The 24548-nt window shown below is 40.9% G+C and overlaps 1 protein-coding gene across 5 annotated transcripts in view; it reads right to left on the minus strand.

Moving 5' to 3' along the window:
- The window catches only part of LOC140732227 (cell adhesion molecule CEACAM5), a 95315-nt gene that overhangs the window by 13785 nt on the left and 56982 nt on the right, over nucleotides 1-24548 (minus strand). For 3 of the 5 annotated variants that reach the window (XM_073054581.1, XM_073054554.1, XM_073054544.1), the window contains 3 exons: nucleotides 11906-11958; nucleotides 11561-11617; nucleotides 8715-8758 (listed from right to left, as the gene is read on the minus strand). In XM_073054581.1, coding sequence (XP_072910682.1) covers nucleotides 8715-8758; nucleotides 11561-11617; nucleotides 11906-11958 — 154 coding nt within the window. The remainder of the gene's footprint in view (nucleotides 1-8714; nucleotides 8759-11560; nucleotides 11618-11905; nucleotides 11959-24548) is intronic. The other 2 variants (XM_073054563.1, XM_073054573.1) reach the window with 2 other exon arrangements.

A 24548-nucleotide genomic window follows, 5' to 3' on the forward strand; every position in this document is an offset into this window, starting at 1 on the left:
GTATAATATATACTCATTATTGCAAATTATAGTTTTTATTATGTATTGCAATGTACTACTATGGCAAAACAATAACATTTCATGACATATGCCAGTGATATTAAACTTGATTCTGATTCTGTTTCTTCCTAAATTCCACCCCTCAGTGATCCATTCTTGTCTTCCCTCTGGAGCAGCAAATTCCAAAGATCTCCCTATCCCCCACTCAGAAGTTCCCACTCACATCAGTGTGAAGTGAGTGTCCGCATCACCCACTTACATTCCAGTAACACTGTCCCCTGGTTTGTGGTTCTCTCACTGAGGGAAATATCTCTGCATCCCCTGTCCTGTGCCCGCAGGGTCTGAGATATATGAATAAGGTCATTCATTGTCCTTCTCACACCCCATGGGATACGATCCAACCTCTCCCAATAAGACAACACTCTCACCCCAGGATTTAACCAGTATCTCCTTTCTTCAATAATGGAAACACTTCTGTACATGATACTGCAGATGTGACCTCACCAGCACCCAGTGCAGTGGGAAACAGTCTTTGCTATTTTAAAATGTCATTTGCAGTCTTAGCTGCTTGTTAGACCTGCCTTCAGCTGTTTGTTAACATAACTACGTAGAATGCCTGGATCCCACCTGTATTTCAGTCGCTTGTGGTCTCTCTCCACTGAGATTATTATATCTTCTTGGTTCCTCTTATTGTTTCACGCTTTCCCACATTAAACTCCATTTGCCAGGTGCACCCTCACTTACTGAAACTACCTAATGCCATTGTCATTGGACACTGCAGCACAGAAGTAGGCACTTTGGCCCATCTGGCCATAGCTGCACTATTACTCTGCCTAGTCCCATGGACCAAAGTTCTCCATATCCCTCCCATCCATGTAACTATCAAAAATGTTGATATCAAACCCATATCCACCATTTGCACTGGCAGTTTGTACTACTCTTCCATCGCCCTCTGTGTGAAGAGATTCCCCCTCAAGTTCCCTTAAACCTTTTATGCTTCACCCTTAATCCATGACCTTTAGTTTTAGTTTCATGCCGGTTCAGTGGTAAAAGCCTATTTAGATTTACATTATTTAAATCCCTCATAATTTGGAATACTGCTATCAAATCTTCCTTCATTCTATACACTCTAATGAATGAAGTCATAACCTGTTCTAAACTTTTCCTCAATCTCAAGTGCTCAATTTCTGACAGCATCCTTGTAAATTTCCTCTGTACTTTCAATCTTATTGTTATCTTTCCTATGGCTGGGTGACCAAAACAGCACACAAAACTCTGATTTAGGCCTCAACAAAGTCTTATACAACTTCAGCATTATTGTGTATTTAATATTTGAGAAGTATTCTAAACATATTGTTTGATTAAGCATTCTGGTTTGTTTAGATGATTTGGTATAGTTTATATGTAAAAGTACATCAGCACACCACCATATTATACGTGTGCACCTTACTTGAAGTAAAGACAAACTAAGACACATTTTCCTGGGCTCTTGTTTTCTGCTTTCAGTTAGTTTTATGTTTTGCAGTTACAAAACATAACAGTGGTGACAAGGAATTTTTAAATGAACCCATGTTGACTGCTACCTGTTCAAGCACCACAAGGTATTCAAGTTAGAAAAGGAACACAGCATGTCTTTTCAGGAAGGGACTGACATAGTTGAGTTTAAAAAGAATGACAGATAATGGTCAAATTCACAGGTTCCTAAACAATGAGTACTTGGTAAAAATAACCATAAATTAAAGAAAATGTAGAAGTGGCTGTCTATGTTTGAAAGACTGATGTGTTTGATTGCATAAATCATAACTGGATATTGTATAATAAGTGAATTAAGCAATATTTTTAAGCAAATAAAATAGTCAATGAAAAGTGGGTGACAATTTTGCTGAGTGCATTCAAGTTAAAGGCATAAAGTTTGCTTCGAAGTTTAACTGCTCCAATCAAACCATCTGAAATGAGCTTTGGGTAAGGTGTAGCGGATAATGTGAAAGTAGTGCAAGAAGCCAAGCCCTGTTACTTGTGGAATGCTTTAAGTTTCATAAGCAAAATCCATTTCTGCATTTGTGGCTGAATTGAACAATTTCTCTGAGCATTGTCAGTTCAGTGATGGGCTTAATGATGCACTGAGAGATAATTTAGATTGTGGAATCTTACAAAAAAGCTTCTTTCATGATCAAAACAGAAACTGGTCTGCTGTTGTGGCAAGAGCTCACATACAGTATACCAAACCAATGCAGGTTTAAAGGCAAAACTTACAGAAAAATGCAACAAAGTAGGACACTTAGAAAGAGCCTGCTGGACAGACAAAAATTAATGGATTGCATAAGGAAGAGGAAATGATAAAAAGTCAGGTTGCAGTTTCAAAATGAGCATTAGTCTCTGCATGATAAGTGGTGGGGTGGAGATACATCTCTACATAAGGAGGCACTCCCTTCTTCCACTAGCTTGCACCTTGGGCAAGGTGTAGCACATGCTTAGCTCCCTGATCAGGGTCACGTGAAATAATGGGAGCAGATGGTGGATGGTCGTATGAGCAACAGGAGCATATCACAAGTCCTGGTTATGTGACAACTGACAGCAGGCAAACCATCTCTGATAACAGCTGGGGTCAACCATCTTCACCCAGAAGAAGGCAATGGCAAAATACTTCTGAAGAAAAAATTTGCCCAGAACAATCATGGTTATGGAAAGACCATGACAGCCCATATATACAACACGGGACTTAATGAACAAATAAACCTTCATGCTGTTGATGAAAAGTCTGATAATAATGAGAGTGACACTGGATTCTCTCACTTTGAGATTTACAAAGTAAAAAATAACCAGAGAAAAGCAAAATGGTTTCCACCAGAAGTGACTGGCAAATTAATTAAAATAGAATACGACATTGGTTTGGTTGTTTCAGTCATTCCAGAAGATGAATCTAAATGGCATTTTAAAGATACTGAACTGAAGCATGTGGCTATCTAACTAAGTTCTTACACTGGAGAAAAGATCACTCCTGTGGGAATGGCATTTGTGACAGTGAAATACAACACTGAGCAAACCACATTGGGCTTGTATGTGTTAATAACAGGAGGCCCAGAATTATCGGGCCCTGATCAGTGAAAACAAGTACAATTTGATTGGGGATCTATCCATTATTTGCATGCCACCAAAAGTGAATTAAGAAAGATTGTAACGTTCTCGCTCGGGTGTAACGAAACCCGAGTTAAACGTCGAGGTAAACCGTAGTCAATGAAAACAAGGTCGCAATAAGATTAACCATTTACTGTTCACTCTTCACATTAACGTATGGTGAAAACTGTTGATAAAACAATACAAAATTGGTACAGTGTTTGTTTCCTTCTAAATATCACATTTACATCGTGAATACTTGCAAAGGTAAAACTACAACAACTACATTACATTAAAGTGCAGCATACAGTCAGAATCTACCTACTCCATTGACTGCTTTAAATACACTTCAACACAAACTATCCCGACTCTTTAACTAACGAAAACATAAACCTTATCGACCGTCGTTACTCTTAACAGAATCAGGGTTAACATTTTAATTCAACATATCGATTATCTCATGACTTACAGTGTTGCTTTCACTGTGTTTCTGGTGCATAGAAAGAAAACTCTGCTTGCGCTGAACTGGCACATGTCTGGCCCCCACCCTTGCATTTATCCCAAACCGGTATTTTCCCACAAGACGTGGCGAAACCGGATGTGACGTCATCGCATGCCACGATATATTACAGACAAATGAATTTACTAAGCGAAAATATTATAAACTAAATAACTGCCATAAAGGCAGCACAAAGATACCGGATGATGTTACAGTAGTGTTCAAGGATGGCACTGGAAAATTCAAACATATCAAGGGTTAAGTGGAGTTAAATGAAAATGCTACACTCAAGTTTTACAAAGCCCATCTGTTTCCTTACACTATCTGTGATAAAGAAGCCAGTGAGCTAGATCAAATGGAGGCTATAGGAATCCATTCCAAGTTTGAGAGGAGCCCATGGCCAGGCTAGTGGTCTCAGTAGCCAATAAGAATGGATCTGTCAGGATCTGTTAAGATCACAATCACCTCAGTACTGAAAGTAGATCAATACTGTCTGCCCAGGAATAAGGATATCACTGCAAACTTTTCTGGAGAAAAACATTTCAGCAAAGTGGATTTAGCTGAGGCTGACCTACAAATGGAGATGAAGAAAGAATCTGAAGTATTTCTCACCATAAACACTCACAAAAGTCTTCATGACTATGGAGTAGCATCTGCAGTTTCACTTTGGCAAAAAGCTATGTACCAGGTGCTTAAGACAGACCAGGTACCCAGTGTTACCTGAATTAAATCATTGTTACTAGCAAGGATGACAAGGAATATCTCCAAAATCTCAAGATGGTGTTAAAAAGGTTATAAGATTATGGGATTAGAGCATGAGGCAGCAAGTATAAATTCCTCAAACCAAGCATCACTTAGTGTGGTTACCCCATTGGTGCACAAGCTTACATAAGGGTATTGAGAAAACAAGCAGTGATGGATGCCCCGAGGTCAAAGCTGCAAACTTTTTCAGGATTTGTTAATTACTCAACCAAGTTCCTGCCAAATCTGTCTACCGTACTCAAACCCATGAAGCCATACTGTAGGTCAGGAAGAAATGGCAGTGAACAAAGCAGTGTGAGGAAGCTTTGAAAACTTAATGGAAATGGTTTTGTAAGTCACTGTACTCAAATATTATGATCCACATCACCCAATAAATCTTGCCTGTGACAACTTGCGTTAGGTATTATGAGTCAAGGAATTGAATGCCCCTTAGCCTTTGCATCATGATCATTTAGTGCTGCAGTCTCAGAGAGAATCCTTCCAGCCACTACAAAGGAGGTTTCAGAATATGCATTTGTACCACTTGTCAAGTAGAATGACCTGTCCTTGTCAGGAAAGATGTTATCCCACAAGAGTAAGAAAGGCTTCACAGTGATTAAATCTTCAGGACTGAATGGGACAATTTAAAATTTACTATGCTGTGAATGTCTGTATAACAGTTGAATTATATAGTATGTTCTATATTGAATTGGAATTTATAGCTGAGTAAGGAGTATTTAGTACTTCAGTAATATTTGAGCAATAGTGTAATATATTGCCTCACTAAGCATTCTTGTTCATTTAACTGATTTGTTATGGGTTGTATATAAATGTACATGAATGACATATGTCATCACTCTACCATGCCTCACTAGAAGTTAAAATGAACTAAGACACATTCTCCTGGGCTCCCGTCCTTCTGATTTCAATTAGTGTTATTTTTTGAAGTTACAAAGCATGGCAACTATAATATTCTAATACTTTATGAAGGTCAATGAGTTAAAACTTGTCATTACCATAAGCAGCTGTGTCATGTTTCAAGGAATTATGGATCAGTATTCCCAGATCCCTCTGTCCTACCACACTCCTTTGTGACTTATTGTCTGTGGTATAAGCCAGACCCTGGTTTGTCATACAAGATTTCAAGACCCCCACATTTTTCTGCATTAAATTCCATCTGCCATTTTTCAGGACATTTTTCCAGCTGGTCCAGCTCCCACCTCAAGCTTTGATAGTCTTCCTTGCTGTCCACTATGTCTGCACCCTTGGTTTCACCCACAAATTTGCAGATCCTGTTTACTTCATTATCATCCAGCTCATTGGTAAAGATGACAAACAACTATGGACCCAGCACCAATCCCTGAAGCACACCATTAGTCACAGGCCTCTAGTCAGATAGGCAGCCAATTAGTACCATTCTCTGGCCTCTCCTACAAATTCAATGTTGAATCCAATTTACTACCTTAACCTGAATTCAAAGTGACTGAAGCTTCTTGAGCAACCTCCCATATGGTATCTTGTCAAAGGCCTTGCTAAAGTCCATGTGGACAACACTTACTTCCTTTCCTTTATCAACTTTCCTGGTAACTTCCTCAAAATAGTCTATAGATTGGTTAGACATGACAAACCAAGCACAAAACCATATTGACTACCTGTAAAAACCAACACACACAAAATGGTGGAGTAACTTCCCTTTGGCTATCCATAATTAGTCCCTGTCTATCCAAATACATTTTTTTATCCAGCCCCTTATAGTACTTTGCAGTAGTTTACCCAGGCTCATCAGCCTATAAGTTCTCAACCATGGCTAAAAATATTTACATACTGCTGGTAGGTTCACTGCAAATTCTGAACATGCCTTTCATAAGGTCACCTTGTCAAGCACTGGGGATTTATCTGCTGAAATTAGCCTCAAGAAAGTAAACACTTCCTCCTTTGTACCTTTTATAGGGACTATGACTGTAATATTTTTTTTCTCATTTCTATAAGCTATGGAACTTTCTCTTGCCTAAAAACAGTACAAATGCAAATTTATTTAAGACCTCCTCATTTCTTTTTACTCCATGCATAGGAAACCACTCTGATATTCCCAAGGACACATTTTCCCCTGGCTGTCTTTTTGCTACTAATATATCTGTAGAAGCCCTTGGAATTTTTCTTCACCTTGTTGGTGAAAGCAATGTTGTGCATTCTTTTAGTTCTCCTGCATTTGGTGTATACTTCAAGTACCTCATTAGTTTATTGCTGTCTATACCTGCTATACACTGTATTTTTGCTATTAATGACAGCCTCAAAAGCTCTAAAAAAAACAAGTTTCCCTAAACCTGTTATCCTTGTCTTTTATCCTGACAGGAACATACAAACTCATTGCAGGTTGAAATATTTACATAGCGACTAATCCTCCCACCTAGCACTAATGTCACAGGACAAACTTTATGTTCTTTCCATATTTCATCCTGTTGCAGTTTATTAATGTAAATAATGAACAACTGAGGCCCAATAAATGGGTTACTAAACTTGTCTCATCCCTGTAGTCTGAACAAAACCAATCTCTCTGTTTTCTATTGATACACATTTAAAGGGCATTACATTCCATTATCCTACATTGTGTCATCATAACCACAGCCTTCCCAGACATTGATAACATCTTCTAAAGGCAGTGTATCGATCATTAAGGATCCTCACTATGCACCGTTCTCATTGCTACCACCAAGGAGAAGGTACTAGAGCCTGTTTATCCACATTCTGTGATTCAGGAACAGCTTATTTACCTTTGCCATGAGATTTCTGAATGATCTTTGATCCCTGTTATTCTTGTTGTTTTACAATATTTACGTATGTAATGTTTAGTAATTTTATGCCTTTGCATTGTAAAGCTGTCACAAACCAAGAAATATTTCTTCATATGCCTATGATAGTAAAACTGATTTTGCACAATTCCATGCATCTGAGACAGTGATGATGTACCTTATTCTAATACTCAGTCTGGTGTCCACAGATTTTTAGGCCATATTTTGACCTGTGACCCAGAAGCATAACTTGCTGTCTGTTTTGCCTTTTGTTGACATTCACAGGAAAATCAAATGAGAAATCAAATTGCACTCTATTTGCAATATCAGAAGATCACTTTGTGCTCTCGAGTAGGAAGCGAACTGGAGTTAGAGCTCACTTATTTACAGCTGGGTGAGTAACATGTTTTATAGACAGTGCACACTGTAGCCATTGTGCAATGGTGGTGGAAGGAGGGAATGTTTTTGGGGTGGAAGGAGTGGATGGGATGCCTACTGAATGGTGGTGTCGAGCTTCTTGGGGGTCATTGGCAATCACTCTCACCCAGGGAGGTGGATAGTGTCATATTACACTTCTGTCTTGTAGTTGGGGGAAGTCAATATGGGTAGTATGGCGAATGCTGATGATATGGATGAACTCCACCTGAGAATGTGTTGAGTGTCTCTTAACACTCCTTGCTTGTACTTTGTAGATGGAGGAAGAGCCATAGGTTGTCAAGAGGTAAGTCAATCTCTAAAAAACAAATTTTGACCCACTATGATGTTTCTGTGGCTCATTAAGTTGGGTTTCTGCTCAGTGGAGACCCACCTCTCACTCCCTCTTCCAGATGTTGCGACTGTGTGGAGTGAGCATTACTGTCCAATAATCAGCCTATGTCTAAATGTTGTCTTGTTCTTGCTGTGTGCATTGATGTGATATTTAGAACATGGAACAGTATAATAAAATATAGGCACTTCAGACAATGTTGTTGTGCCAAACTATTAACTTCCTCAAGATCAATCTAACCATTCCCTTCTGCATAGCCATCAATTTTTCTTTCATCCATGTGCCAATCTAAGAGACACTTAAACGTCCTTAATGCATCTGCCTCTACCACCATTATGCCCCCATTTACTTGCCATTTCTGCCCTGGGAAAATATCTCTGGCTCTCCACTCTATCTATATCTCATATGATCTTGATTACCTGTATCAAGTCACCTTTCATTCTTCTTTGCTATAAAGAAAAGCCCTAGCTTGTTCAAACTATCCTCATAAGGCATGCTCTCTAATCCAGACAGCACCCTGGTAAAACTCCTCTCCACCCTCTCTAAAGCTTCCACATCCTTCCTATAAAGAAGGATTATAGGAATCCTACACTTAGGCAGTGAATAAGTCATTTCTTCTTTTAACTAGCACTTTGGCATTTGTTTACACTGACCAGGACTGAAGATGGACCTGGAGTTCCATAAAAGTTGCTGCCAAGTAACATGGAACACCTTCACTTGGAGTACAGTCTCCTTTTCCCTTTTCCTATTGCTGCTGAGATATTCCAGTGCTCAAACACAATGACAATTGACAGTATTCTTTTACCTGTGCAGGTGCTGCATTTGCCCCATTGCTAGATGGCGCCGGTTCTGAAAAGACAAAGAAAAATATGCACATTGTTAGTTCGGACAGTCACCAAACATACTTGGGGTGGCAGAGTTTAATACTGCCTCATCCACCCCCTCCCCTCCACCTGACCAGGTTCCTGAATCATGTCATCTAGATCAAATGGAGAACAATGGTACTTTAAGTGTGTGTGGACAATGTTCTTTAGATATAATTATTGCTGAGAAGTACTGCCAAGGATCAACAGGTATCAGTTTCTCATTGGCTCCTTCTCTGGAACATAAAGGATTTAAAACCAATTTAGGGTCATCTGGTGTCTCTGGTGAGAGTTGGAGGTGATAACAAGAGGCCATGATGAGGATATTACCACCAATGGGGGCAATGAATAATAAATATGTTAATCAATCTCTCTGCTAACACTGTTCTTGTGACTGAGATTGATTTGTTTTGGGATATCATCCACATCCACACTTTTGCATTCTGTAAAGAACTATCCCTGCTCTTTCTGACAGTTTTTTTGTTGTTTTTAACTCTAAGCTAACCACTTCGTCTTTAAATGTTTAAGCAATAGTTTGCTGAGAGTCACATTTCCTGACCCAACCTTTAGCTCGTTAGTTTGAGCAATATTATCAAAGTTAGTTCTCCATAAATAATATCAAAATAGACTTAAACAGTTAAAATATACTTAACACTCCTCCGACAGAACCATCCTTCTTATAACATTGCTTTGATAATTTCTTAGTGTTTAATTAATTCCACCCATTTTGCTGAAGATTTGTTAGCTTTACAACATTGTATAGCATTTAGAAGTAACTTTCCACAAGTTGCTTTTAAGTTGGTGGAGCGGATTCTGTGGAGAAAAATCTACAACAAAAGTTCTGAAAACAATGTCAGACGAATATGCTGTCAATGGTTTACTTGTACTTTTTTCTGCAAGGAGAAATTAAACAGACACATGGTTTGTTGCTGTGTTATTTCCTTCCAAGTGTGGGAAATTTAGGTTGCACTGTATAGTCATGATGTTACCAAGAACACAAGTGATATCATGCTTTGCAATCATCTGGCTTAAGACTGGAGTCTTGTTGGGCTTGGTCTACCTCCAATGAATGTGGAAGTATGTAGGCAGTAAGGCACTCAGAGGTGTAAGAGGGAAAGACGTAGCCAGACAGTGTGGAAGCAGTTGAAAATTCTTCCCTCCATCAACCTCCCATGAGCTCTCTGATGTAATGTTACAATGTGATGTCAGTGTCAACTAGGAAAATACTTCAACTTAGACAAACTTCACACACCAGCTTCCTTTAGTAGTACCAATGGAGGCCATAGTAGCACAGTGGCTGGAGCTGCTGCCTCACAGTTCCAGGGTCCTAGGCTTGATGCTGAACACTGGCACTGTGTACGCGTGTGTGTGCACATGTGTGTGAATTTGACAGGTTCTCCTTCAGCCTCATGGGTTTCCAGAGCTGTGTGAGTTACCAGCAACACAATTTCCTGCTTAGAATGTGGGTGAATGGCTAAATACCCCAACCTAACCTCTAAATTTGTACATTCTCCCCATAACTGTGTGGATTTTCTCTGGGTGTTCCAGTTTCCACCCATGACTTCCATCAATTTCTTTCAAAAGGCATATGGTTAAAGGTTAGTGATTTGTGGGAACACTATGTTGGTGTTGGAAGCAAGACAACACTTGTAGGCTGCCTCCAGTGCTTCCTCAAATCAGGTAGGTTATTGATGAAAATGGCACATTTCACAATGTTTAGATGTAATGTACATGTGACAAATAAAGTTAATCTTTAAATCATTACCTTTATAGTCTGTGTTGGTGAGATGGTGGAAATGGAGAGAATGGAATAAGATTGAAGTGAATGGGTGCTTGATTCTCTGTGTGGTGGGCCGAAGGGAAGTTTACATAATATGTTTCTGTGGGGGAAGTGTCCTGTTGTTTCTAGGCTTTCCATATCAAATGCTTTACATCAGCTTGGGTTAAGCAACCAAGAAGTCTTTCAGAAGGCAGATGGGAATTATTCAGAAGAAATCAAAAGTTTGTACTGCCCACTCCATGTGTAGATGAAATTTGTTGTCCTATTTGCCCCTGAGGGCATTACCTTTGACAAAAGTCCTTAAAAAAACAACCAAGCAGTATTTTTCAAGAAGTGAAAGCAGAGAGATCCCTTGATGGTGGCATCAGCTGAAGGTTAAGCAACATTTCCTACACCCATGAGATTAGATAACTGTGTGAACACAAGTGTTACTTTCCATGTTTGGCCAACTTGGTTGTAGTCAAATAAATATCGTAAACCTTGGCAATGGAATAACATCCTCAGGCCACACACCGGCATTCTTATTTTTTTAAATTAGGATACTGTTTACCTGTTCAGTGGCTGAAAACTCTCATGTTAATGTATTAACTTCTATGAACGTCTGTTCCCATATTAGGAAATATTGGAATTCAAAAAGGGAGAATTAACTTGTGTCAGTTCACAAAAGTAAAAATAGTTAGCAATTCACATCACTGTCTGTGCCATTTCTAGTTACTACCTAGAAAAATCGGATTAGACGTAACTAAATCAAACAATAGTCCACAAATGTTGAGTGATAAGAATGAATTGAAATGTGATTTACTTGAGAGAAACACAGCTTAATAAAGTGATGCACTAGTTACTTAAATGTCAATTACAATTGCACTAAACAGTTTACTTTGCCCCCAACTGGGAGCCTTTATGCCAATTAACCCTTTAAGAGATGGAACGGCAGAGCGGGTTGGCCATCACAGTCAAATGGAGAGGTACTTTATGATTAACAAACACATTTCGAGATGGGATACTTACTCGGTTGGCTAGGTTTTTTCCTTTCAATTTCCGCATACTCTGTTTGTGATGATGGGACTGTTTCAAGAAATACAACAGAGCTTTCAGCTAAAGATGTATTGTCGGTGGAATTTAGTCAAGGCAGCAACAAGCTTTGAGATGAGATGAGTGATTAGCTGATGTGCGAAGCGTTACAGAAGGTGACTGCAATATGATGTACTAATTTGCTGCAGGCGATAGGGCAAGGACAGAAAATAAATGCTACAATGATTTCATTTCATTGTTAAAACATTTCAAGTCAAGCTGTTGAACAGGAAGTGCTGGAGCATGTGACGTGCATAGCAAACACTGGTCAGTTTTACTCACTGTTTTCTGGTGAAGTCCCTTTGGGATCACTTTTGCCGAATCCAGTATTTAACCTAAATGAATATCACACAACAGTTCGGCTGCATGTTTCTGAGATAAGTGTGTGTTTTATATTTTTAATAATCTTATTGTCTACTAAAAATATTCACAAGCAAGCAGGTCCAATGTCCCCAGAGTGTTCTTTCCTACCCTGGATACAGGCAGAGCTGATTGCAGAGATTGGACAGGCCCACTTTCTGACACGCTCGGAGCATGATATGATGAAAGGTTAGGGAATTGGAGGGCATTCGGCCCTTCCTGACCATGGCAGACATGGCAAGAACAACTAACTTAGTCCATTCCCCGTGACATATTGTCTCTTTGTAGCCCCAGATTCAAAGGGCATCTTCATTACTCCCGAGTGTCTCACGACCACTCTCACCCATTTAGGTGGGCTGCTGAATGTTGCCATCCTCTGGATGAACAGCTTTCCTTGTGTCCTCTTTAACACCCCATTCAATTATTTTAAATCAACATCCCCCACTGCTAAAGGGAGTAACTTCTTCCGTCCTGGTGCATGTGTGCTTTCATAAACAGAGATACACAATTCCTTCATCCTCCCTTGCTCGAAGGAAAACTGATCCACTGTTGTTGGTAAGTACAACCCTCCAGATTTCCCCACGTCTTGTCTCATCCACTCCCACTCCCATGCCCTACTCTCCTCCTTGCTTTTACTGCAGAAACAACAATCCAGCCCTTGCAGGTTTAACTCCCCGGGCCCTGAAGTCCTGGCCAGGAAATCCAGCACACTGCATTTACAGACTGCCACCAGTCTCTGCAGTGGCTCCTGGTTCAGGAAAACTGTTGAACAAACTGAAACATTGCAGGGCTCTGCAAATAAAGGCAAGTGCCAAATGAGGCCCATCTTTTCACTTTTGCAATCAGTACCAAAATTATAATGGTTGTGATATCTATTAAAATTCCCGTTTACCACTGAATTACTCCAGCCTTGCTGCATTCAGCATACAATGACATTACTGTATTCCATAGTGGAATTTTATTGACTGTACTCAGTGTAGCCCAGGAGGACACTATCTTAGAATTCACAGTTTACTCTGGATCATCCCAACAAAATATCTTGCTCCCATTTTATAGGCATCTCCCGCGCATAATTCGGAATAACTGAGTTACATTTCATTTGAAGTTGATTATCGCACAGAAAGGAAGGGTTAGGTTTCTGATTAGTAAACGGGTATTACTCACATACCCACACATATACGAACACACAGAGAAGAAAATATGTCCATTAGAAATACTCGAATAACAAATGTAACATACACAGAGGATGAATCAGCCCAAATCAGAACATCACAGAGAACATGACGTTACACACCCTGCACTGGTTTGTCCATTGTTACCCTGCACTGGTTATGTTGTTACCGGCTCATTCATAGTGTGGAAACATGACACAAATACTAAAATATGCAAACGCCACAGTGATATGCTGAAGCTGATGTCGTTTCGAAGAACTGAATTCATTGAGTCACCACTCGATACACAATGCCCATTATAATCACAAATTGAGTAATCAGCAGGTTGTCTTGACAAAGAATCTCCCTCCAGTTGCATTAACTGAGTAAGGCTGCATGGCACTCCCTCCCTGTCCACATGAAACAGGCCATTCTGCCCATGGTTTAAGTGCTATCAATCTAAACTAATCCTTTCCACATGCCCATGACCCACATCTCTCTGTTCCTGCCTGTCCATGCTGTCTAATGCTTCTTCAATGCTTCTGTTGTATCTGCATCCATCACCACCCCAGGAGGCACATTCCAGGCCCCCACTACCCTCTGTGTAAAAAAAACCTTGCCCCACACTTATGCTTTAAACTTTTACCCTTTCACTATAAGCCGATATCTTTAGTATTTGACTAAGGGCTGGCATGTATTGGATTACTTTAATGCATTCTTAGATTTTATTAAGTAGTCATATTTGAGAAATCATTGTTTCTCATTTTATTAAATTTCTTAACACACTTCAGAGCAACCTTCATATCCATCAAAGCATTTGGCAGTCAACTAAGCCAATGTTCTACCAAGAGGACCACAGTCCTGTCATTATGTTTTGAGGTTTGTGTGCCTCAAAGACCTGGAGAGCTCTGTTGGCTTGTGTTGTCCCTGTTGACAGGGTCTTTTGCTTTGACTCTTGGTCATGCCAAACACGTCAAAGGGTAAAGGCCAGACAGACAGTGGTCCTTCATTCCTCCAAGTTCTGAGGTTCTGGTCAGGGCTAACAACCCTGAATAGTCAAAAAAAATTGTTACTGAGACCGCAATGAAGAATCCTTCTAGATCTGTGTGTGGCTGAGGAGCCTAAAACACAATTGGGAAGAAAGTCAGGACAAATAGAGATAGAAGACTTCGCTTACTTACTGCCCTAACTGTCAGGAGTATAATGGGCAGTAAGTAAGCAAAGTTGAGTGGATTAGCTGGCTGTCCAATTCATTATAATTGTTTGGCAGATTGGAGATTATTCTGCTTAGAAGAATCACAGAGTCATACAATGTGGAAATGACATCATGGATGTTCTAATTCATGCACACTGACACAATTGCCTATCTAAGTTACTTCCATCAGGAGGACAGAGATTTGGTCCACATCCCTCTGAACCTTTTCTGTCCAATGTATCTGTTCAAATGTCTTTTTAACATTTTAATTGTTCCCACTTCTGCCACTTCATCTGGTATCTCGTTCCACGTATCCACCAGTCATGTGAAAAAAAATACTTGCTCCTTGGTCTTCACTTAAATCTGTCCCCTTTCATGTGAAGCCTGACTTTAGACTCCCTTACTCTGGGGAAATGACTGTGCCCACCTATCTGAGTAAACTGGGGAATCAATATTGATTCAACATCTCGATATTGAGATGAGAGTGCAGAACTAACTTGGTTGATAAACAGCAGCAAAGAAGAATACTGGTGCGAATCCCTATTTGCTTAACTTGGATGAACATAGCAGAGTAAATATTGACAATCAACCTCCTATTTAGCAGGCAGGAAATAATGTTGATAAAATGCTGCCAGTGTGCTAAGGACACAGTCAGAGAGAATATGAGTCATGTACAAACTAAAATTTTACAGATGCTGAAATTCTGAAATAAATTCAGGAGAATTTTACAAACTCTTAGTTCTGTGGAAGAGGAAGCTGGTAAACCTTCAGAATATTGATGAAGTGTCCTTGCCCTGTCCCATTAACTGTTTCTCCTTGCAAATTCACTTCCTAGTCGGCTGAGTGCTTTCAGTGTTCTCATATTAAACAGTGGATAATATTTTGTTAAATTCGAAAAGATGCACTTTTATTTCTAGAGCATCTGCCAGAACACACAGACCCAGAAGGAAACACCTCTGAAATACATCTACTGATATATCTTGGGAATTATTGCAGCCAATTTTTTACACAAGTTTCAACATGTCATAAAAGATGATGACCAGGTAATCTGTTTAATTATCTGCTTCCCAGTTGCCTATCGCTGAGACACATACAACCCACAAAGAGGCCCACTGAGTATAAACTGAAGGTCATATCTCTCTATACTAATCCCACTTGCCTATATTAAGTCCATGTCCTGCTGTGTGCTGTTCATTCAAGTGCCTGTCCAGATGCCACTTGTAAGTTGCTACTGTTCTTGCCTCCAAGAGCTCTCTAGCAGCTCTTCCCACATACCAATTATAAATTTGTTATGCTAAAATTTCCCAAATATCCCTTTTGAACCAAACACCCCCCTGAATCCCTAGCTGTGGGAAAACTGACTGCCTATTTACCTTAACTATGCATCCCCTAATCTTAGATAGATCTATTTAATCACTTAGCCTCATTTCAAAGAATGCAGACCTGGTCTGTGTAATCTTCCCTTCTATCTTGCCCTCAGATTGAGACAACATCTTCCTGACTACTTTCTGTACCCTCTCCAGCGTAACCAAGTCTTTCAGTCAGTGTGGAAAACACTACAGTACATTTTACTAATTAGGTATGGCCTAACTGGCATCCTATATAGGTGTCATATAATAGAACACAGAACAATACAGCACAATAGAGGCCATTTGATTCATGATGTTGGAAACCTAACTAACTCTTTCATTCTTTATTGCCCACCATTTTTTATCATCCAGGTGCCTACCTAAGAGTACTTAAATGTCCCTAATGTATCTATGATGTTATATGATGCCCCAACTCTTGTACTTTCTGCCCTGACAATGAAGGTCAGTGTGCCAAGCACCTTCTTTGCAACTTTCTAGTCACTAACCACTTGTATCTAAGGTCTCACTGCTCAGCCACAGTCCCCAGGGCCCTGATATCCACTGGGAAAGCAAACCAAACCAATTATGTGGGAACCTTAGCATTTGTCACTAGGAGGGTAGAGAGGGGGGCATAAACCAATAATTGCTAGACTTTCTGAAGGTTCTAGCACAGATCCAGTTCCACTCACATCCTACACCATGAACTTGTTTGGAAGTCTCAGTCTCAGTGTGTTATGAAAATATAGACCCCAAATTATTTTGCAGAGAATCAGACAGAAGCACCAAAAATGCCAGTTGTCCAGGAAAATGTGGATTAACTAGAGGTGGAGAAATAAAAAACTGAAATGTCTGGGGAGTCAAGGAGAAGGAAGTCAGGTAATGGTGTATGTAATCTGGAAAACTGAATAAACAAGGAAGTGGGGAAAGGGCGGACAGAGCAAAATGTATTCTGCATGACTCATTGGAATGAGTGCTTATTAATGAAATTCGATCTTTATTTAGGCAGTGAAGGTGAAGAGAAACAGATGGGGAATAATTGCTGAAATTACAAGATACAGAACACGTGAAATAAAATGTAAAACAGCACAGGAAGAGGCCCACAGTCCACCATGTCTGTGCCGAAAAGGATGCCAATTTTAACTAAGTCCCTTCTGCCTGCACAATATCCATATCCCTCAGTTCTTTGCATATTCATCTAAAAGCTCCTCAACAAAATCCCATTGTATCTGCCTCTAACATCATACCTGGCAAAATATTCCAATTATCCACCTCTCTCTGTGTAAAAACTTGGCCCACACGTCATTTGTAAACTTCAGCCCTCACTTTAAATGCATGTACTCTCTCCAGATATGTATTAGACATCTCTGCACTTGGAAAATAGACTTTGTCTCCTCTATCACTGCCATTCTTAATTGTATAAATTCCTTCAAAACTACCCTCAGCCCATGACACTCCAGAGAAAGCAAACCAAGTTTTGCAGTCCCTTTTTATAGCTTGTTCCCCCTAATTCAGACAGCGTTCTCGTAAACCTTTTTTACAGCCTTTGCAATAGTACCACCACATCCTTCCTGAAACAGGCACCCAAAAGAGTACACAAGTAAACGCGCATGTTGCAAGTAGACAGAGACTACAACATTGAGTATCCCTCACCTCCATTCAGGGCCCCAAACCATGCTTCCAGGTGAAGGATCACTTCACCTGTTAATCCAGTGGGGTTGTCTATTGTGTCTGGTGCTCCCGACGCAACCTCCTCTACTTTAGTGAGATCCAGCATAAATCGGAGAACTGCTTAATTGAGTGCCTCTACACCATCCACCGCAAGTGGGATTTCCCGGTGGACAAACATTTTAATTCTGATTCCGTTTCCAATTCCAATATGGATTCCTCCTGTGCCAAAGTGAATCCACCCTCAGGGTGGAGGAGCAACAGCTTATATTCTGTCTGGGTACCCTCCAACCTCATGGCATGAATATCGATTTCTCCTTCCAATAAACAAATCCCCTCCCCACCTTTCTTTCCTGCACTCTTGACACATTACTTCTCACCTGCCTATTACTTCCCTGAGTCCCCTCCTCCTTCCCTTTCTCCTATTGTTCCTATTGTCCACTCTCCTCTCCTATCAGACTCTTTCTTCTCCAGCTTACATTTCCCACCCACATGGTTTCACCTATCACCTTCCAGCTAACCTCCTTCATGTCCTCTTACATTTAATTCGGGTATGTTCCCCCTCCCGTTCTGAAGAAGGGTCTCAATTCAAAAAGCCGACTGTTTATTCTTTCCAGCTCAACTTGCTGAGTCTCTCACGCATTTTGTATTTGTAGCATTGAATTAAAGATGTAGGTTGATGAACTTACACCAGGAATTATCAAAGAGATGCCAGAGAGCAACTAGGACTACTGCTTCACAGTGCTGGAGACATGGCTTCAATACCAAACTCCTGTGCTCTGTGTGTGACCATACATGCATGTGGATGGGCATTTAAGGCTAAAGATAAAGATGACTGCAAGGATTTTTCTGACGTCCCAGGTATGGCCAGGAAGCAGGTTAATTAGCAGCTGCACATTTCACAAGTGTTGAATCAGGATAGGGGGCACTGGGTGGGAAGAAGAAAGTGGGTCCACTATAAATGTTCTCTTCGCAGTTGGACCAGGCTTGTTGGACTGAAGGGATGTCCGTGCTATACTGTTCTTGAACTGCAACTTTCCAGGTGAGGTACTGAGCCTATGTGAGAGTGACATTGGCCTGTGCTCAAGGAATTGAAACCGAGATTCTGGTGGAGACTGAAAGTGGGAAGTCACTAACAGTTCATGTGCGACTTTTCAGGTGTGCCTCTTCAATGCAGTCCCCTAATCTGCACTTGCTTTTTTTTTAAGGTAGCAGAGACCACAACAAGAACACAAGAAGTACGTGATTCACAGCTTCACCTCTAAGGACTGGCCGTTCTAAACAAATCCCTTCTGCCTGGGCACAGTCCAGATTGGTCCATCCCCAAACTGTTCATGTGCCAATGTAAATACCCTTAAATACCACTATCATATCTGCTTTCACCATCTACCTGACAGCATGCTGACTTGTGAACTTTGCCCTCTCACCTTTTAACCAATACCCTCTGGCATTTAATATTTCTACTCTGAGAACAAAAGACTGTCCATACTCTCTCTGTTCTACGTGGAATTGCACTGTATATTTCTTAATGTCTCCCCACCAGACAATCCACAGCAAATAAAAGTTTGTCCATCTTCTGGAATGAATAGGTAGGTGTTGGGTCTCCCATGCTTCTATGGCCAGGAATAATGGGATGGGGGGGGGGGGGGGTCAGCATTAATTGTGATGGAAGTGCGGACCAATGATGCAGATGCAAAAGGCTGAAAATGCATGGGAGTGGAAGAGTTGTCCGGTGGTGGAATCTCAGAAAAGGTGGAATAAATTATGGAAATTCAATCAAACATGGGGTCTGGTCGGGTCAAGGTGAGGACACAATTGCCTTCATCATTCAAAGTACAAGAGTTACGGCATCATGATTCAACTATACAAAACTCTGGCAGCAGGGAAGGAGGGTATTACTAATTTGGAGAGGATGCAGAAGAGATTCTCAAAGATTTTACACTGGCTCTCGGGAAATGGACATCCAAAAGGACCACAATCTTGTTGTGGTTTGGAGGCTTGCATGCCTCAATAACCTGGAAAGCTGGAGTCAGCATTTTATGATTTGGCTCCTTGTAGGGTCATTCATGCCAAGCAGGTCAAAGGGTAGAGGACAAACTAAGAGTGGTCCACTGGTCCTCCAGGTATGGGGATTCAGCTCAGGAGAAAATTGTTATGGAAACAGCAATGAAGAATCCTTCTACATCTGAGTGTGATGATATTCCTGAGTCACCACCTGCATGACTGATAGAAGCGAAAATTGAGAGGAAGCTCCTGGCATGATGAAGGAAGCCCTGAACACTATCAGAGATGGAGGACCTCCATTGCTGCCCTAAGCACCAGGGACTTAACAGGCAGTAAGTACGAGGCTTATGGAGAGATAAAACAGGCTGGGACTGTTTTACATTGAGCATAGGAAGCAAAGGAGTGACCAAATGGAGGTAAAGAAATTCACGAGGGGCATAGATAACATAAATGGGTAATCTTTCTCCCTGGTTATGGGAATCTACAACTAGAGCACATAGGGTTAAGATGTGAGGGGCAGGATTTAAACGGGCCCTAAGGGACAAGCTTTTCACATCGAAGGTTGTATATGTGTAGAATATGCTGCCAGAGGCAGGAGCATCTTTAACATTTAAAAGCTGCTTGGACCGGTACACGGATAGGAAAAGTTTAAAGGGATATTGGCCAAATACAGGCTAATGGGAATAGCTCAGAATGGGACACTTGCCACAATAATCAGGCCTGTTTCCTGACCATGTCATTCTTTGACTATGACTATGCTGTCCAGATCTGAGAGATAGCATGAGAACAAAAATAATGAGATTTGTGATGATTCAAACAGAACTTAACTTGTTTAAGAAACACAATCTGAAAACAACTTAAATGGAGGGCAGGACATTTTGTTTCCTCATATTGATGCCAGGAATAAGTCAGTAATGCTGATGGACAGGTAACCATTAGGCTAAAGGTTCTAACTCCACCCTGGTAAAATTGGACCGTTACAGTTAGTTCATTAAAATAAAAGGAAAGTGTAAGCAGGAGTGAGAGGCAGAATTTGGGATATGGCTCTCCTTCTCTTAAATTATGGGGTTGTTATGACTTCAGACTCTTCTGTGAGTGAACAATGAGTGACCTCCTTTACATTCTCTATTCACAGATCATGGCAAGGTGAGTGTGCCTGCAGCCAGCAAAAATCACTTGACAACGTTGCATAATTGTTAGCAGCAGCTGTAGCCCTGAACTCGCTGACTTGGACTCCCATTGTGGCGACGCCAGCAGTTAGTTGCCAAGCAATCTGTAACTCTCAACCATGGGGATTTGCACCATGGCTTGCTGTACTAAATACTCTGCTCAGGACTGCAAGACACTACACAGCTCTGTACCTCACAGAGAGCTGCCTCTCCTCGGTGGAGTTTGTCTACATTTCTTGATATCTCAGTAGATTAGCAGCATAATCAAAATGCACACCCACATTGAACATTCCGTCTTCATGTCCTTCTCATCTAGAAGGAGGTCCGAAAGTCTGAAAGAATGTACCAGTATAAGGACAGCTTCTGTCCTGCTATTAAATCAGACAATTGAACAGACCTCATTAGCTAAAGACCAGCTCGCCCAATCTACGGTACTGTGCTAAAGTCTTAGGCACATGTAAAAATATTGTTTAAAGTGAAGATGCTTTCAAAAATAATGAAATGACAAGCTTCTAAATATCAAAAAATATAAAGAGCAGTAAACAGTTAAAAAAAGTAAATCAAAGCAATATTTGCTGTGACCACCTTTCCCTTTAAAACTGTATCAATTCTCTGTCATGCAGTTGTTTAAGTAAATTGGCTGGTATGCTCTTCCAAGCATCTTGGAGAACATGAGACAGTTCTCCAGAATTTAGCTGCCTGATTTGCTTCTGTCCCTCCAGATAATCTGAGACAGACTGAATGATGTTGAGATCCTGGCTCTGTGCAGGCTACAGTAGCCGTTGAAATGCTCCTTCTTCTTCTTTTTGTTGAAGTTAGTGCTATATGGCATTGGCCATATTTCTGGGGGTCATTTCCTCCCTGACAGGATTGTGAGATGGATGAGAATCTTATTTTACTTCTCACCATAGAACATTCCATTAATTCTGACCATATCACCAACTCCAAACCCACAGGGAACCTCTACTGTGCTTCACTCTTGGCTGCAGATACTCATCCATGTTTCTCCTTCCAGCTGATATGTGGAAAAACTGTCTCCTGTTAGAGTCAAAAATTTCAAATTTTGACTCCTCAGTCCAGAGCACTTGCTGCCATTGTTCAGCACCCCAGTACTTCTGTTTTTGTGCATAGGTGAGCCTCTTGGTTTTGTTTCCACTTTGGAGGAAAGGCTTTTTAGCAACAATTATTTCATGAAGCCTACCTCAGACAAGACTTCTCCAGACTCTAAAAGGTTCCAGTGGTTTCTATCAGTTCAGGGGTGATAGCAGTTTTGGACTCCTCCCAATTTAGAAGGGACATCAGTTTCATGCATCTTCTGTCTGCTGCATGATGCATGCCGAACACACATTACCGATCCTCAATTTTTCCCGTTTCTTTGTGCTTCTTCAGAAGAGCTTGGGGAGCACATTGAAGGGTTTCAACTCAAAACATCGACTACTCTTCCACAGATGCTGGCTGGCTGCTGAGTTCCTCCAGTATTTTGTGTGTGTTTCCTGAAACTCCTGTCTGCTGCAACATTTCTGCTTTGGAGATAATTGCAGATGCAGGATGGCCACCTTGTGTCATGTTGCTATGCTCATTCTTGCCATGGTGTAAGAATTGATAATTTGAGAGTTAAACTATCACCTCTGCACCACCCTCATCTTTTAGCTTGATTGTGATTCCTTCTACACCTATTCCTGCTTCAGTTAATCAGTTTAGCTTATTCAAAACATTAAGTCATTGAACATTAGCATCCTGTTTGTTATCTTTGTTTAATTATGCACTGAGCTATATACCTACCATGTAATGAAGTTTTATTTGAAAAGTGACCTGTTACTCAATATGTTACTTTTTTTTACTTTTTCTAATGAAATACAAAACATTCTGTCACATTGTTATTGGAAAATGAATGTTCAGTAATCCAAAACTTCGTGTTTTCTAATGACACATGAACATTGAAGATGAAATATAAACATCTAAATCATAGTTTATATAAAAATCACAGGTGCCTAAGCCTTTTGTACAGTGTTACTTCATCCATGCTTTATTTGTCTACCTGCACTACAGTTTCACTGTAAGGGTAACATTATGATCTGTCTCTTAAAAACTATCAGCACATCTATCTGGATGGCAAGAAAGGAACAGTGTTCATGACTACTATATCTAGATACTTGTAGGAATAATAAACCAATTTCAAATGCTTCTTTCAGAAAGACATAAATGTGGCCATTCAGTTCATCTACTCTAGTGGATTTCCCAGACCCACACCCTTTCATTTACTTTCCTTGTAACCCACTCTCTGCCGCAGAAATGCTACTTCTCCCATCTACACACTGGAGTATTTCCTCTTCAGCTAACATTGCACTGGAGTGCAACTGAGTAGTCTGGGTAGAGCGCGCGCGCACACACACACACACACACACACACACACACACACACACACACACACACACACACACACACACACACACACACACACACACACACACACACACACACACACACACACACACCCTCCACCCCCCCCCCCCCCCACAGACTCGGTCTCTCTCACACTCTCAGTCAAGTCAAACACAGGTACACACAGACAATGACAATCCCTCCCACATTTAATTACACACTCACTCACACACATTGACATTCTAACACTTATGTACAGACACTCATGCACCTCATTCAGTCACATGCATACATACTGAGACTGACAGATACCGACCCACACCCACAAGCGCTTACCTACAGACTCTCACACACACATTCTGTCACATAAACATATACACACACAAGCATTCTCTCCCACACACAAAGAAAGTAACATTTGCAGGATGTGGCAGTCTGACTGTCAAATCATCATAGAATCAACTGGAACAACACAGTCTGACAGGGGAGCTCAGAAGGCTGAGTTGCATTTATAGGGCAGGTGGGGGACATTGAGGAACAGTGCACAATTCCTTTCCCCTAACAGATGCTGCTCGGCTCAACCCATCTGATTCCCTCCTGCAGTTTGTCTGTTGTCCAAACTTCTAGCTCTGGAGTCCCAGTACTTCTGACATCAACTGCTGCCTGTGCCTGTCTCCCAGTGTATCAACTTGAAAGATTATCAAGATGGACGGCTTGCCAAATGTAGAGCATTTGCTGGTTCTGGGTCTGTTTTCACTGGAATTCAGAAGGCTTTGATTGAGTGGATGGGGAGAGAATGTTCCCTATGGTGGGTGAATCTGGGATCAGAGGTCATAGCCTCAGAATAGAGTGGTGTTCTTTTAGAATAGAGATGGAGAGAGTGGTGAACCTGTGGAATTTGTTGCCACAAGCAGCTATGGAGGCTGAGTCTTTACATATAATCAAGGCAGAGGTTGATAGGTTCTTGATTGGTCAGGGCATGAAGGGATTCAGGGAGAGGGCAGCAACTGGGGCTGAGAGGAAAAATGGATCAGCCATGATGAAATAGTGGAGCAGACCTGATGGGCCAAATGGCCTAATTCTGCTCCTGTATCTTATCTTTGTGCACTTGTTTAGATAACTTGGCATTAAAAATTTCGGAAGAGTGATGAATAGGGAAGAAGCACAACAAGGTCACCAAAAACAAGGGTGGGCTATTTCATAGCCCACTGTCTCAAACAAGAGATTTCACTTTCTAGTAATGTAACCTTAAGAACAGGAAACTGAGATACCTCAACATGAGTTGCCATGGGTGTCAGGAGTATTGTTGTGGCAAAACTCCCTAGGGTTCCAACTAATCACATCAGGTATTTACTGTTTATGACATGTCAGCAATTACTGGCTAGAAGCATCATTATTGAATGCTAGGAATGAGAGCAATTATAGATTTATATTTAGAATCCTACTACCACTGCACTGCCTGTCAATGTTTGTCACTGGTTGATGAGCTTCTTGAGATAAATAATTATGGTGACTGAGATGGCTGCAAGCAGAGGTGCCCATGTCTTGGCCATGGTAGCAAACCTCTGACGATGGATGAGCTCTTGGGGTGTGGACCTCTCTGTGGGGGGGTGGGGGGGGGGGAAGGAGGGGAAGTATGGGAAGCTCATT

This window comes from Hemitrygon akajei, chromosome 1 (genome assembly GCF_048418815.1).
Source record: "Hemitrygon akajei chromosome 1, sHemAka1.3, whole genome shotgun sequence".
NCBI classification, from domain to species: domain Eukaryota; kingdom Metazoa; phylum Chordata; class Chondrichthyes; order Myliobatiformes; family Dasyatidae; genus Hemitrygon; species Hemitrygon akajei.